Source organism: Hylaeus volcanicus, chromosome 1, assembly GCF_026283585.1.
Source record: "Hylaeus volcanicus isolate JK05 chromosome 1, UHH_iyHylVolc1.0_haploid, whole genome shotgun sequence".
Taxonomy (NCBI): domain Eukaryota; kingdom Metazoa; phylum Arthropoda; class Insecta; order Hymenoptera; family Colletidae; genus Hylaeus; species Hylaeus volcanicus.
In genome coordinates this window covers 6,417,281-6,432,120 of record NC_071976.1, presented here as the reverse complement: position 1 = coordinate 6,432,120, position 14,840 = coordinate 6,417,281, and the positions used below count along the sequence as shown (strand labels likewise).

At 37.8% G+C, this 14,840-nt stretch overlaps 2 protein-coding genes and 1 non-coding gene across 6 annotated transcripts in view; 2 read left to right on the top strand and 1 right to left on the bottom strand.

Annotated features, from left to right (window-relative positions):
• Positions 1 to 14,840, top strand: part of LOC128872718 (collagen alpha-2(IX) chain-like) — a 29,052-nt gene that overhangs the window by 4,158 nt on the left and 10,054 nt on the right. For all 4 annotated transcript variants that reach the window (XM_054115903.1, XM_054115990.1, XM_054115818.1 and 1 more), the window contains exons 2-5: positions 6,128 to 6,194; positions 8,379 to 8,595; positions 8,669 to 8,885; positions 13,819 to 13,989. In XM_054115903.1, the coding sequence (XP_053971878.1) occupies positions 6,146 to 6,194; positions 8,379 to 8,595; positions 8,669 to 8,885; positions 13,819 to 13,989 (654 nt within the window). In that variant the 5' untranslated portion in view covers positions 6,128 to 6,145. The remainder of the gene's footprint in view (positions 1 to 6,127; positions 6,195 to 8,378; positions 8,596 to 8,668; positions 8,886 to 13,818; positions 13,990 to 14,840) is intronic.
• On the bottom strand, positions 7 to 3,122 carry LOC128873233 (uncharacterized). The gene is made up of 2 exons (XM_054116681.1): positions 2,710 to 3,122; positions 7 to 2,095 (listed from the first exon to the last, which is right to left on the bottom strand). Exon 2 carries the CDS (start codon positions 2,073 to 2,075, stop codon positions 207 to 209), a length of 1,869 nt encoding a protein of 622 aa, XP_053972656.1. The 5' UTR covers positions 2,076 to 2,095; positions 2,710 to 3,122; the 3' UTR covers positions 7 to 206.
• On the top strand, positions 4,893 to 4,965 carry Trnar-acg (transfer RNA arginine (anticodon ACG)). The gene has a single exon. It is a non-coding gene; the product is annotated as a tRNA-Arg (tRNA).

Here is a 14,840-nt window from a genome sequence, read left to right as displayed (position 1 = left end):
AATTTTCGTTGAAAATTAATTAGTAATAGAAGTCGATCTCAACGTAATTGAAGAAACAAACATAACGGGCCGACCTCGTTTCAGTATCAAACTCTGTTATAGCATTTTGTATAGGCTTGTTGGCACAAGAAAATGTTAATTACTTATGACTCGTTATAAAACTATACTCGTCGATCACTCCAGGGCGCGTTGTTTCTAACCAGTGTCTATTCATCGTTGTCATTGACTAGATCTATAACGGTTGGTTTATCACTCCTATCATCTCCAGCATAGAGACTAACGGATTCTTGCATCGTTTCCGTATTGTTGTTAATCTCGTGTCCCTCGTTGCAGTAGGTGATACCGTAGTGTTTCAACATCTCCGAGGAAAGATTATTAATCTTGTTGCAATTAATCATGTTCTCCTTGACGCTGTCCGATATGCACAGAACGTCGTCGCGACTTTTCTCAGCGTTGGCGAATGGTTTCTTTGAATTCGAATGGTACCCATCCCCCGTTGCGTTTGTGACAATATTATTCTTCGAATTCGGCTGATCTCTGCTTCGTTTCTTCGTTGGCGCGTCGTGTGTGATAGACTTGACATCCGTTTTCGCTACCCGTTTCCTCTTCTTCGTCAACTGCTCGTCCTTTTCTACCACCCAGTCCTGTCTTCTGATCATATCTGTGACTGCGTTATGGACCAGCAGTTCCTGTTCGAGACGATTAGGCGACTCGTGGTTGATCTGTTCCGCGGAGTCGCGTCCTCTGACGATTCGCAGGACCTCCTGCACCTCGTCGTCGGAGCTGTTCCTTTCGTTCGCGTGTCTCGGATGTTGTTGTCGCGATGATCTTAGATTTACGGTCGAAGTAATACTCTGTGGCGCGATTATTGGCACGATTATGGGGGGCATTATCACCTTTATCATCTTCACTATGTCCATTTGCTTCATGGCAGTCGCAACATCCGTATGTCGTTCGTTTCCATTCATGTCCATTTGACACGACTGCGCGATAGTGGACCTACGAATGCCATCCACGTTGCAAGACATTAAAATGGGATTCAGATAAGATTCGTGCGCCGAATCGTCGCTTGTGTCCTCAAATACGATCGAATCAGTCGTATGCCTTTGATTGCTATCGCGATTCGTATCTGAGATAGCATCTCGCGAGGACGGTTTACGTTGCTTGTATATACACGTGACATCCGGTTCAAACGTCACCACTTTCGACGGAATGTCACGAATAGCGCTGCTCTCGTCGCTCGTGATTGCGCATGATTTCGTCAGCCTGTCCAATATGGTAGTTCCCATTTGCGCTGCACTTTCCCCGCATTCGGTCTCCGTGCTTGCTACAATGTTACCAGCCAAATATCGATTCTTGTCGGTTACCACACGCATAGTCTGGCTACAACACTTGTAGAAACTATTATCGAATACGGGCTGATCGATATGAGAAACGCCACTTTCGTCGACATTTTCCTCCGCGACGAATTCGGTAGGAGCGAGATGGTCGGTTTGCGTCGCCGTGTCCACTCTGTTCGTCTTCAAATACTTGCGCTTCACGAACAACTTGGAGACGACTTCGTGCCCGATCTTCAGAGTCACGCGTAACTTCCTTTGCAGCTTCACAGGATCCTTGCTACCGGCGACAATCGGCAGCTCGCATGGATCCAATAATATTATGCAATCGTTGTCCTCGTCCGAACATAGAGTCTCGTTTGAGGCGATGATCCTCGCCTCGTGATACAAACCATGTCGTTTCACCATGTGCGAGTTCACGTCCGTAACACACTTGAAACACTTTCCACATGTTTTACACGGCGCCCCCAGGATAACGACGCTACAGTCACGTAACTTTACCCCATCGGGAGTATTAAACCTTCCATTCGTATGGTTACCGTCGAACGTGCTATATTTACACCGAAATGTTTTCATTTGAAGTCCCATGCAGCGTAAGAATTCTTTTTTCCTGTTTATTCTCGAGGCAACGGCATCGTACGTCCGTGGAGGAGCAGTTTCAACCCATTTAGTTGACCTCAGCGTGCATCTGTTTGGTTCCTTAGTACTATGGTAGACTTTTTGCATACGTGGCGCCATCTCCTAATGCTCTTTGATCCCTGTAAATAAACATCGAAAATCTATCATCGTACCGATGTTCGTTTCTGCTGTTCTTCCTTTGTTTATATATACTATTTCGATTGTTTTCGATCGAAAATTTATTCTGCATTACTTAACTCTGTTACAATTGATTTGCGTATCGTTTACGAGTACTCTAAAAAATATGCAGTTTAAAGGAAACTCTTTTTAAATCAACATACATTTCTTCAAAATAAAGATTACCTCGTGCTCTTTTGTTTATTTTATTGTAAAGTGTATGTAGTTTCGTATGAGAAAGAGAGAAAGAACATTTTTTTTTTTTTTTAGAGAGAGAGAGAGAGAGAGAGAGAGAGAGAGAGAGAGAAATATTCACTTTTATATTCCTAAGGAAATGGAAACAGTTACTTCAAACGAAAAACAAAAGTATATTTTCAGATAAAGTAACGTAAATGGAAAGCTGATGATACGTTAAGATAAAATTATTTATCCAGATTTCTATGCATTATTTGTAACAGAATTTAGCACCTCTTACATTTATATCTTTTCAAAAATAAATTCCAAACGATCAAACAAATATAATATTTCAAAGCACCAATAAAAATAATCTTTAAAAAAAAAAAATTAAGTTGCTTACAGTAATGATCCTTTGTGAATGTTCTACGTTCTCATTCCACGATGTTGGCGAAAAACGATAAATACACTCAAAAACATTCAACGTTAAAGATAAGCATTCAAAGCGACACGTGTTGCCAAACGCTTACTCATCTACACGCACACGACTACAATACTAATTTAATGAGTGTACTTAAAACGAAATCTCCTGATTGGTTTGAGTATTAAACCGTTATTTTGATCTGCAACGCAACGTAGTTCCGAGAGTAGTATTTGATAGACCCAAGAGGAAACGTGACCACACCAGGACGTTATGTGATGCGATAAGACCCAGACGCTTAACCAATAAGAAACGAGGTTGTTTATTTGGCCAATCCAAGACGTCGCTTTCTTGCACGTGACATACCCTCACTCTGTCGTTGCAATGCGACCTTCGTCCTGTGATGTGTGATTCATCCTTCCCTTTGAATAAAAAGCGAAGAAGCGCAGAGTTTTGTTGCTTTACTGTTTTAGACGAGTCTTCGTTAACATTTCAATTATTTAGTTGAGGGGGTATTGTCGTCTAGAAGTTTGTTTTTTCAGTAATTTTTATTTCAGTAATCAATTGTATGTCGATTGAATCTGTTTGTATAATGTGTTACTATCATTATATCTATCGAAGAAATCGACTAAATATCGAGTTCGCAGAGACTACATCATTGTACACCGAAAATATATTTACGAGCTCCTCGAGCGCAGAATCACCAATGATAAATGAATCTTCGTAAAAGCCAGCCAGAAACTTACGGAAATTGAACTACGGAAGCTGAGTGCAATAGGGGAGGAGAATAAAGTGTTCGATTAGAAAATCCGTAAACGAACAGCGTCGTTCGAGCCATTGTTTTATTTACGCGATTATTTTCCTTTTCTGAAACTAGTATTACGTCTTTTTATTTCAAACAAAATTCCACCTTTCAAGACATTAAGGGGTATTATCGTCTAGAAGTTTGTTTTTTCAGTAATTTTTAGGAATCAATTTTGCGAAAACTATCAAACCTACAGTACCAGGGTTCTTTTATGCATAATAAAACACGTTTCAACTAACGACACAAATTTTTATGAAATACTTCATTGGAATCTATACAAGTTATGCGCTGTTATGCAGGTTGTGGCGTGAGACGGTCGTTCAATCGGGCGCGCAGGCTGTGGCGGTTCTAGTCGTCTGAAACAGAAAAACAAATTTTCTTTTCAATCTATATGAATGTAGTTATCGTCTGAACTGGAATTAAGTAAGTACTAAATTTTTTATCGGAATCGCAGCTGTTTGAAAATTAAGCTTTAATTTTCCCGGAAAATTGTCAACTAAAATATGAGAGCAGGGCTAAAATATTCAAGCTACAGGTATAATTCTAGTTCAGACCGTAGGTGATGGTGCCCTCGAAATGTGTGTAAAACTAGAAGTCAGTCGGTCCAATAGTTTTTGAGAAAAACGTGCGGCCGACTTGAAAAATGTCGTTTCGAGAAAAACGCGTTTAAAGTTTGCTATACATTTAGCACTAATACTTGTGAACAGCCTTTAAGCCTCTGTAACTATGAGAGCTCTACGAATTTCAAATTAGTATTTTAGAAGCACTTTCTCAAAACCCCAAATGATAAGAAAATTCAAAAAAAAAAAAAAATCGAATTTTTGAAGTTTCTAGACGATAATACCCCCTTATAACTATTACTGCAAAACTGTCTTCTTCATTATTATTACTTTTTAAAGTAAAGTGGGAAATATAGTGAAGATATATTCAAAATTTCGCATAGAAAACTGTAGAAAACTGAAACAATGATTATGAATTTATGTAGATGGATTACAAACAGGAAGGCGAATGAAATCAACGGGTTTATCGTTACAAGCTGGTTCAGCAAAATAGCTAGCATGACTTAATTTACTGAGAATGTGCCTGCCGTAGACTAAACAGTATACACATTTCGCCATGATCGCTTGATGAATGTCACAGCTGGAAGACAATAACATTTGAAATCACAGTGACTAAGTATTTATGAAACGATTGCTTGAACGTAAAAGGGTACTAAATGAAGTAAACTAATACATTAATAATGTTTTTGAAACACTATTGTTTTCCTATTATTTTATACGCGTTAAAACTTGATTTGTATGATAAAATTTTTAAAAATATACTAACATATGAACACAGTAATAAAGACCTGTAACCACATGGTCCTGTGGCGCAACGGATAACGCGTCTGACTACGGATCAGAAGATTCCAGGTTCGAATCCTGGCAGGATCGATATATTTTTTTCTTCTAAAAAGCTACCTTTTATTTAAAAAATAGAAGATTCTACCAATTAAAAATTATATTATTATGTTCTACAGTTGCTTTATTTTATAGACAAAGTAAAATGGGTATGTGTAGCGACAGAATAAATAAACCACGCGATAGTTCAAAAGAGGCTCGAATATGTTGTTTTGTGAACAAAACAAAAATGAAAAATAATAACAAATAACGCAGGTTATTGCATGAGTCTTACGTATCGTTCAACTTCGTTGACAAAGTGTAATGAACGTTGCTACAGTGGGTGTAGAATGTTATTCGTACACCGATCAATTTCCCAAAAAACTTTTCTGTGAAATTGTAGTTTCTTAACTTCTTTTTTTATAATCAATGATATTATACATATTCTCGGAAGTCTCTAAGATAGATATACTCCAAACAACATTTACTAGTTAATATAATTCGTGAAATTAACAAAAAGATGCGAAAAGTGGGTAAAAGTATTAAAGCAATAAGTATTTGTACGATTCTTATGACGAACCATTTACAGTAGAGTTTGTAACGTAAACACATTAGTTTATTGCTCCTTATGAATTAGAAAACATCAAATTTCCAGCCAAGTACTTTTAAACAGTTGTGCGAATACTTATTGCTCCAATATTTCTATCGATTAATTGTTTTTTTCTTGTTAATTTTGCAACTTACAAAAATAGCTATTTTTTTTGTAATCTATCTATTCTAGAGATTTCCTAGAACATGTAAAATGTCATTGTTTATAAAAAACAAGTTAATAAATTACAATTTTACATAGTTTTTTTGGAAATTGATCGGTGTAGGAATACTATCTACACCCACTGTATATTCCAGCAGCAAATAAGAATCCAGATGATCTGGAACGAGCATTAACGCCCCCCCCCCCCCCACACACAGCATATAATTTTTAGAAACGTCCAACATCCCGTCGTAATACTCATTACAACTTACAACGCATGGAATCGTTCAGACAACGTGCGATACCAACTGCTATATTCATTAAAATCATTCGAACGTTCTACTGAAATTACTGATTAATACTAACATGATATGCAGCTTTATCGAAATAATTAGTTGACCACCTAACTTATTCTACATTTGTTCAACGCCTGATAATAAAATTGATGAGATGTTGTTTCTACAGGAATAACACAAACTGCGAATGTACTTCTCAATATGGATATTCGTGCTTGTGCAATTCAGACGTATTCGTAAGTCCTCTTTTTCTTTTTTTTAATTTTAAACACGTAAATTATATATTCTTAAATATCGTTTACACGTATATTCATCGTGCAATATACATCCAAATGCGAATCATGCTTGTCGTAAACTTGAATTCTGAAACTTGGAAAATACGTGGCCAAATTATTCCAATTGTTTATACCCCGGGTGCAATATTGTTTATGACATGACCGCAATAAAAAGAAATTTGGACTGGTCGTTATTGGAATAATGCCAGTGGGAATTTTACGATACCAGATGTTGGCAAAAGTTTTTCGAATAACGGTTCGTCCTATAAAAGTGCACGTATTGAATGGTTGGAAACCAAGGTACGATATTGTATGCCAACATAATCTTTGTATTAGCTTCAGTTAAGATGACTCTGTCTTCTTCTCGTCCTCCGTCAAACTCCAGCAGCAAACATTCCAAATTTCTTCCTTCTGATGATTTCATCCTGACTAGTCATCACGGACCTCGACCTCGCTACCTTTCCTTTGCTGACCATTAAACTTAAGATAATTCCTATCCTTCCATTTTCTATCTTTCCCGAACCTATAAAGCCCGCTACTTTTCCCTTTGAACACAGATTTGTCCGAACCGTCTCGATACGAGGATCTATAGCCAGTACCACGCGTATACCTTTGTTAACTTCGTTCAGTTTCGCTCGACGTTGTACTTGTTTAATAATAATAAAGTAACGAATCAAGCGGAATACAACAACGATTACTAGATCATGTTTGCGCAACATCAGTTTATACGTTCGTGAGAATGAAGCCATCAAGGCACGTCTTGATTGTTGAATGACTCAAGCATATCGAGTTGTGTAACAATAGGGCATTTCTTTCTAACGATGTCATTGAGCGCTATCACTTCTGTTATGCAGGTTTTATTGCATAATTATATAGTTCAGCCACCTTTTGACACCAATAACAGAAACGACAAGTTCGTTTCTGTTATTGTATTTACGAGGGTCGTTCAGAAAGTAAGTTTAACGATGTTAGCGCTGGTGTTGGTGAGAAGGTAGAACTACAAAATTTTAGGAACATGTTCTCTCATTTATTTTGATCAGTTTCGTGTGTCGTAGACTCTGGTCGGTCGATTGTCGCGTGTTTTGTAACATTTTATAATGGCGATTACGTTAAAATTTGCGTCCAAGTGTGAACCGCGTAGTATAATACGTTTTTTTACCGCTGAAAACTTCACAGCCACAGAAATTTATCGAGAATTGTGTTCCGTTTACGGCGATAAATGCATGAGCCTGCAGATGGTTACGCGTTGGCGAACAGCGTTCCTAAATGGCCGCGAAGAGTTGCACGATGAAGAGCGCGAAGGACGACCAGCGGTCTGGAGCTGCCGGAAAGACCGAATATTCAAGCGGCTTTCAAGCCGAATCAAACCGGGATCCGATTTCCGAGCCGAGCCGAGTCGTTGAAGAAACCGAGTAGCTTGAAAGATTCAAGCTACCCGAAAGAAACCAAGTAACTTGAATTTTTCAAGCTACCCGAATAGAATCGAGCGGTCCGAAAAAACCAAGCGGCCCGAAGGAACCGGGCAACTCGAATGGTTTCAAGCTTTTCCGAGTATACACGTTAGTCCGCCGCCGGGCAACGATGGTATCATAAAAAAGACGTAGCAAACTAGACCCAAAGAAGGCCGACCATCATTTTCCGTATTTCTTATCGGATCTTAATGGATGCATTACCAATCGATTCCTTATGTTATCCCGATGAAAATGGTACCATACGCGATACAATTCAAGTTATTTAGAAGGAAATTATACGGAAAAAATGTGATTTGTACGCTTTTTGCCTATCTTTGTTAAAAATAGTTCGATTTACATAGTGTTTAGTAGCGTTTTCGTAGCGAGTCCAACTCGACTTGATTTGTTCGGATACCTGAACAGCCCTACAGCGGACGCAAAGTGGACGAAAGTCATTACGCCTTGGGAATTCAAAAGCTTGTTACTAGTTATATGAAATGTATCGAAAGATGTGGCGATTACGTAGAAAAATAAAAAATTGTCTGACAATTTTAAAAATGACCTTGTTTTTGTGTTTTGACCACTCTTTCACAGCGTAATTAGACCGTTAAACTTACCTTCTGAACGACCCTCGTAGAATAGAAAGCTTGAAAGCTTGGCTGAACATCTGTACAAGTGTTGTTGATCTTCGTAGAACATGCTTCGGGGGACGAAACGAGCACGAACTCATTTCGGGGACCATGCGAGGGTCACAAACGCGAGGACGACCTTCAGACGTTCGATTTCATCAGCAAGCTGAAACTCGATCTTCTGGAGGCGCATTACGCGAGCGTGACGCGAGTCAGAGGTAGCAATCGAATGCAGACTGCCTACAGATTGGAGAGAGAGAGCGACGTGACCTTGCCAACGAAGTATGATTCGGTAGCACCCCACATTCGAAGGCTGGAACCGTCTATAGTGAATTTGTTTTTCTCCCTGCGCCAGGAGCATACTTCCAAACGGGCTGCCAGAGGAATTTAGCATAGTCTGCACGCTCAGAGCCAGGAAACTGCCAAAGTACACTTGGCATATTATCAGAATCGTCGACGCGGATGGACAGCCCCAATTCTTAATCGCGGTGAACCCCAAAACTCTCACCCTGGACGTCTCCATGAAAGGCGAGGATGGGGAGCTGCAGACGATGTCGTTCGTAGCTGATCGTGTGAGTAGATTCACGTGATCCATCACCTTTCATTTTTCGTGCCACTCGACAAAACGGGAAAGTTCGTTTTATTCGGGATCGGTTCAAACGATATATCCTAACGGCCCAAAACAAAACATTTCTATTATTATATTTCTACAGCGACGAAAGAAAAGGAATTGATTTATCAAGAAAACTAAACAAAGTATGAGGTACTACAAAAACCTGACTACACCCATATACTATTTGCACTTGTACATTTACACCTCTGTCACGTACCTGGAAACAGGGTTTAAATAATAATCAATTACCATTTTTTAATTAAATAATTGATTTAAACAAATTTAATTCAATCAACTTAATCAATAAATATTTTGAATAAATGTAATTAAAAATTATTTAATTAAAATTGAATTGAGCAGAGTTAATCGAAAGTCGTTTAATTGACGATTGATACGAGCGAATTTAATCGAAAGTCGTCCAATTGACGATTGATACGAGCAAATTTAATCGAAGATATTTAATTGACGATTACTTTAAGCAGAATTAATTCAAAGCCATTTAATTGACGATTACTTTAAGCAGAATTAATTCAAAATCATTTAATTGACGATTTGTTTATATCTTCAATGTTAAAAGACATTTAAAATTCAATGAATTATATAAGTAACACATAAATAAACATATATATAAACCAATTTGTAGCGACAAATGTAATATACAAAGTACCATTACCCTCATCAAAATGAGTTGCTTGTACATATAATAATGTATGTGTTAAGGTAATTCTATGAATAAATAATTTATAACGTAAATAAGAACAAATATGTATTCTTATTCAATGACGACAAAATAAAACATATATATACCATAGGTATAAGTTAAAATAATATACTAAAAACATAAAGCAGCTTAAAGTACTCGTTAATTAAATATCTTCGATTAAATTTGCTCATATCAATCGTCAATTAAATATCTTCGATTAAATTTGCTCATATCAATCGTCAATTGGACGACTTTCGATTAAATTCGCTCGTATCAATCGTCAATTAAACGACTTTCGATTAACTCTGCTCAATTCAATTTTAATTAAATAATTTTTAATTACATTGTTTGTAATTAATTGTCAATTAAAGACGGAAATTAATTTTAAAAGTAATTAATTACTCGCAACCCTGCCTGGAAAAGGTACAGAAAGATAAATGAGCTTTTCGCGTTCTAGTGCATACGTTGAATTACAACAGAAGCAATTGGAATTTCTGAAGCACTGCTGTTTACGCAATAGAGCAGACAGCGCGTTGCTTACTTTGCATAGAAATAAATCGTTACGTCTACGGCTCTTATACATTGTTCTAGACGCGAGCGTTCACATCCGAGAAGACGCCTACGCTCGGCTGACCGCGCTTTATCTTTGCCGACGATCTTGGAACGCCGTTGAGCTTGAGCATAGTTTGTCTCGATAGAACGATAGAATGTTCTATCGTTGATTAAACAATATTCCAAGCACATTTTACACCTTAGTACAGGGTGAAGCTGAATTAGGCTGGATTGGGCCGGTCAAATCTATCCCTAAACCAAATTACACGTGGGATGAGTCACTCGATAGTTTATTCAAAAGAAAATTAAACATCATTTCGAGCGAGTGTCACTCTACGAGGCCACAGGTTCGGTTCTCTTCTCCACCAGATTGAGACGGGTTATACCTTCGGTCGAGTCGCAATATGAGGGAACATCCCTGTACATAACAATTATCAATGAGTGAAGTTCATTTTAATTTCTCGCAACAGTTATCGATGACAGAAATTTATTTCGATCGCTCATAACAGTTATCAACGAGAGAAGTTCATTTCGAAGGATTATAATCCTTATTTGTAACCAATACGATTTTAGTCGATGAAATACTTGTTAAACCATGATTTTTTTTCTTTTTACTCGTAACAGTTATGGTCTCTGTTTATAAATGGCATCGTTGCGCTTTGTCGTTACAAGGAATGCGAAGTTTGACAACGCGTTGATCGACAAGTGCTGCGAGTACCAGAGAGGTGAGAAGCAAAGGCACCTCGAAAAATGTAACCCAGGCTCCACACTGCGGCGAACACGAACAAGAACATAGTCTAAAAACGTTCGCAAGGGTGTTCCTAATGTCGCTAACATGCCGGCGAACATCTACGATGTTCGTACTCCTGTGAAACTGATGTTATTTTATGGATTCGGGCGATCCGCATCCCCTCCATGCTTGGAAATGCTCGAAAGCAAACGGCCGTTTACGATCACCAGTCGACAAATACTCCAAAGGGTTAATATGCGTAACCGTAATTAATATTAGTTCCTTAATATTCATCCAAGTTTTTATGCTTTTTTTGTTGTACCTTGATGAAAATATATGCAATATATTGGCGAGATTTTTCTGATAAAAATTGCATCAAACACGACGCAATTCAGACAATTTTGAATTTCGCTTATGATAAGTAATAGGTATTTTTTTTATAACATTAACACTTGTTCATACTACCCATTGATGAAGGTACAAACGAAACTATTGATGGTACAATCAAGTACAAATGAATTTTTGAAAAGTCGGGTATCAGGTCCACATAGCTACAAAAGTTACCTAGGTTTTCCATAGGGCCTAATTATCTCCTGGCAAGAATTTTACAATCTGTTTCCTGTTTTCGAACAGACTTTCTAATCGGTTACTGGCTCACAAAATCAAGTATTAATATTATACAAATATTGCATATCGTAAACGAAACTTGAAGTTGCCTGAATTGCATCGTGTTTGGTGCCATTTTTATCAGGAAAATCTCGCCGATATATTGCATATACTTTCATCAAAATACGACAAAAAATATACAAATTTGAATGAGTAATAAGAAAATAATGTTAGCTTTGGTCTTACGAGTAAAAAGAAAAAAAATCATGGTTTAACAAGTATTTCATCGACTAAAATCGTATTGGTTACAAATAAGGATTATAATCCTTCGAAATGAACTTCTCTCGTTGATAACTGTTATGAGCGATCGAAATAAATTTCTGTCATCGATAACTGTTGTGAGAAATTAAAATGAACTTCACCCATTGATAATTGTTATGAGACTCGACCGAAGGTATAACCCGTCTCAATCTGGTGGAGAAGAGAACCGAACCTGTGGCCTCGTAGAGTGACACTCGCTCGAAATGATGTTTAATTTTCTTTTGAATAAACTATCGAGTGACTCATCCCACGTGTAATTTGGTTTAGGGACAGATTTGACCGGCCCAATCCAGCCTAATTCAGCTTCACCCTGTACCAAGGTGTAAAATGTGCTTGGAATGTTGCTTATAATAATCCAAAATCACAATATCATAATCCATTCCTTGTCTCGAGGTGAACAACCTCTTGTTACGTCTCCTTCTAATCATCCCTCGTTTTCATCAAGTTACTTAGCAGAGTTTAAACTCTTTAATTATCGAAATAAATAAGTCGCAAACATTGCCTCAGGCAACAAGCGAATCGACCCTCGGAACACACGAGTTTGAAAACCTGATCTAAATTATTTCATGCGACATTCACGCAAGGGCCCCGTGACATGTATTCACGTGCCCCGACAAAGCTGTAATTTATACGCCCACGCAATCACCGTTCGACAAAGGATCGGGCTCGACAACCCCAGCGGGATTTCGTTTTCAAGTGCGTATCGGTAATAGCCCTCTCGTAGACCGTTTTTAATTATCCCGCGATCGTCGATGACACTTTTAAGTGGTGCGCGCTTTAAACGGGACCCGGCTCGACAGCGCTCGAGTTTAAGTAGTCGGGATGCGCTCGATTTCCGGAGATTTCAGCGTGTTTTTGCCGCGTGCGAATTTCGTTCGCTTTACAATTGGGTCAACGAGAGGCGAGATGTCGAGTGTCGATTTAACTTAAGGGGGCATTTCGCTGTGAACGCACAAAAAAAAGCATATTTTCAATCATTTTTTTCTCAAGAACTATTGCATAAAATTGAATGAATGTTTTTCCCCCTTAAAGGTATGATTAAGGAAAGTAAATCAAAATTTTTTTTTTTTGGTAAAAAATATTTCGTCATTTATTTACAAAATAATATGCATGTGTGCAAAAAGAAAGTGATTTTGGATCTCCTGGTAATCTGAAAGAGAAAATCGAAAAAGTTTATTAAACTATGTCGTCACACCTATGGTCGGAACCTCCAAGTAGTTGATATTTTGATTTTTACTTACAATTTCACCTGGTTTACGGTACAGAAAAAGTGTTTTTTTGCTCTCTGTCACAAGAAACGCTGCCATTTTGTTTATTTTCGATGAAATAAATAAGTGGAGGTTCCGACCATAGGTGTGACTATTCTTTTGGCGTACATGCATATTATTTTGTAAACAAATGACGAAATATTTTTTACCAAAAAAAAAAAAATTGTTATTTACTTTCCTTAATCATACCTTTAAGGGGGAAAACATTCATTCAATTTCATGCAATAGTTCTTGAGACAAAAATGATTGAAAATATGCTTTTTTTGTGCGTTCACAGTGAAATGCCCCCTTAAAGAAAATTGAATTTGAAGTAGATATATTATCACTAAACCTACTGGTATTTTATTGGTCTTACAGAGACCTTTCTCAACCGAATAAAAAAATATTTAAACTTGTTATCAGATTGAATAATACATGGAACAATTGTGTATGATTGATATATTTTATATAAGAAACCACGGAAAAATTTGATCTTTGACTTGATAGATTTAGTGTTAAAATTAAATATAATTAGGCTACTCTATGTAATACATAGTATAAGAGAAAGCAAAAGCTTGACTTTCAGTTGCTGTTCTTTAATGTCCTTCAAGTTTAGATGTGCGATTGGTCTCCTATTTTTTTCTTTTTCACGTACTATTTCTTATATCGCACATCTTTTCTTGGAGCTGAGTACTCTACGAGGAAAATTTGATGAAACGTTCGATCGGAACAGATGTTTGACAAGAACTGGCACAAAATTAACGTCGGTATCATCAGGGACAAAGTGATGGTCTACGTCGACTGCGAGCACGCTGGAGCGTTAGCTGCGAAGCCTCGAGGACCAATTAAAGTGGATGGCGATATCTCGATATCGAAGATGTTTCACAGCAAACTCACCATACCCGTAAGTCCCATCAACCACCTCTGACCCAAAGTTTCACCAGAATAATGACTCTCTAATAAATTGTATAGGATTCTTTTTACCATGAAGACTGTATAAGGAGATCCAACTCCGTACGAAAGTTACTAGAAAACTGTTATCAAAATCCCGAGCTTTAAGTTATGAATATTTCTACCACTATGTCGTAGTCTGTGCGCACTAGCACCGCGAGTTGTAGAAATATTCATAACTTCAAGCTCGGGATTTTGATAACACTTCTACACTACACAGTTGGAACTCCTTATACAGTCTTCATGCTTTTTACTATACAAGTACAAAAAAAAGAACTTCTGTTAGCTATCAAATAGTACCAATCGGTACCAGTGCATACGTATGTCGTTTTCTTATGTAATCGCGTGATCGTGTTTCACAAAACGTTTTAATGAAGATTCCTAGAATGCCGAGACTTCAATATCTTCAAAGTCGGCGAAGATCAATGGGAACTGGGAACAAGTTCGAGCACGCGAATTTCGTGGAAGTCCGTGACACATAGGGGATGCTCGCGTTTCATCGCGAGACAAGTGCGCCGGACGCATGCCGCAATTAAGAAACACTTAATTAATAAACACTTTGCAATGAACGAGGCTAAAGACTTAACTGGGACAAGCTAGATTTAGTGCTACACTCAAAGTGTAAGAGAGTCTAGAAAAACGTGTGGACGATATTGTTAGCCCAGTTTCGCGAGTAGGCGAGGGAAACTAAATTTAGACGGGAATTGAGCATAATAACGTAGCGATGAGCCACTGGGCTTCCTGATGACGTCTCGAAGGGACGTACAGTTTCTAATAAAATTATTAAAAACGTTTAATCGCGTC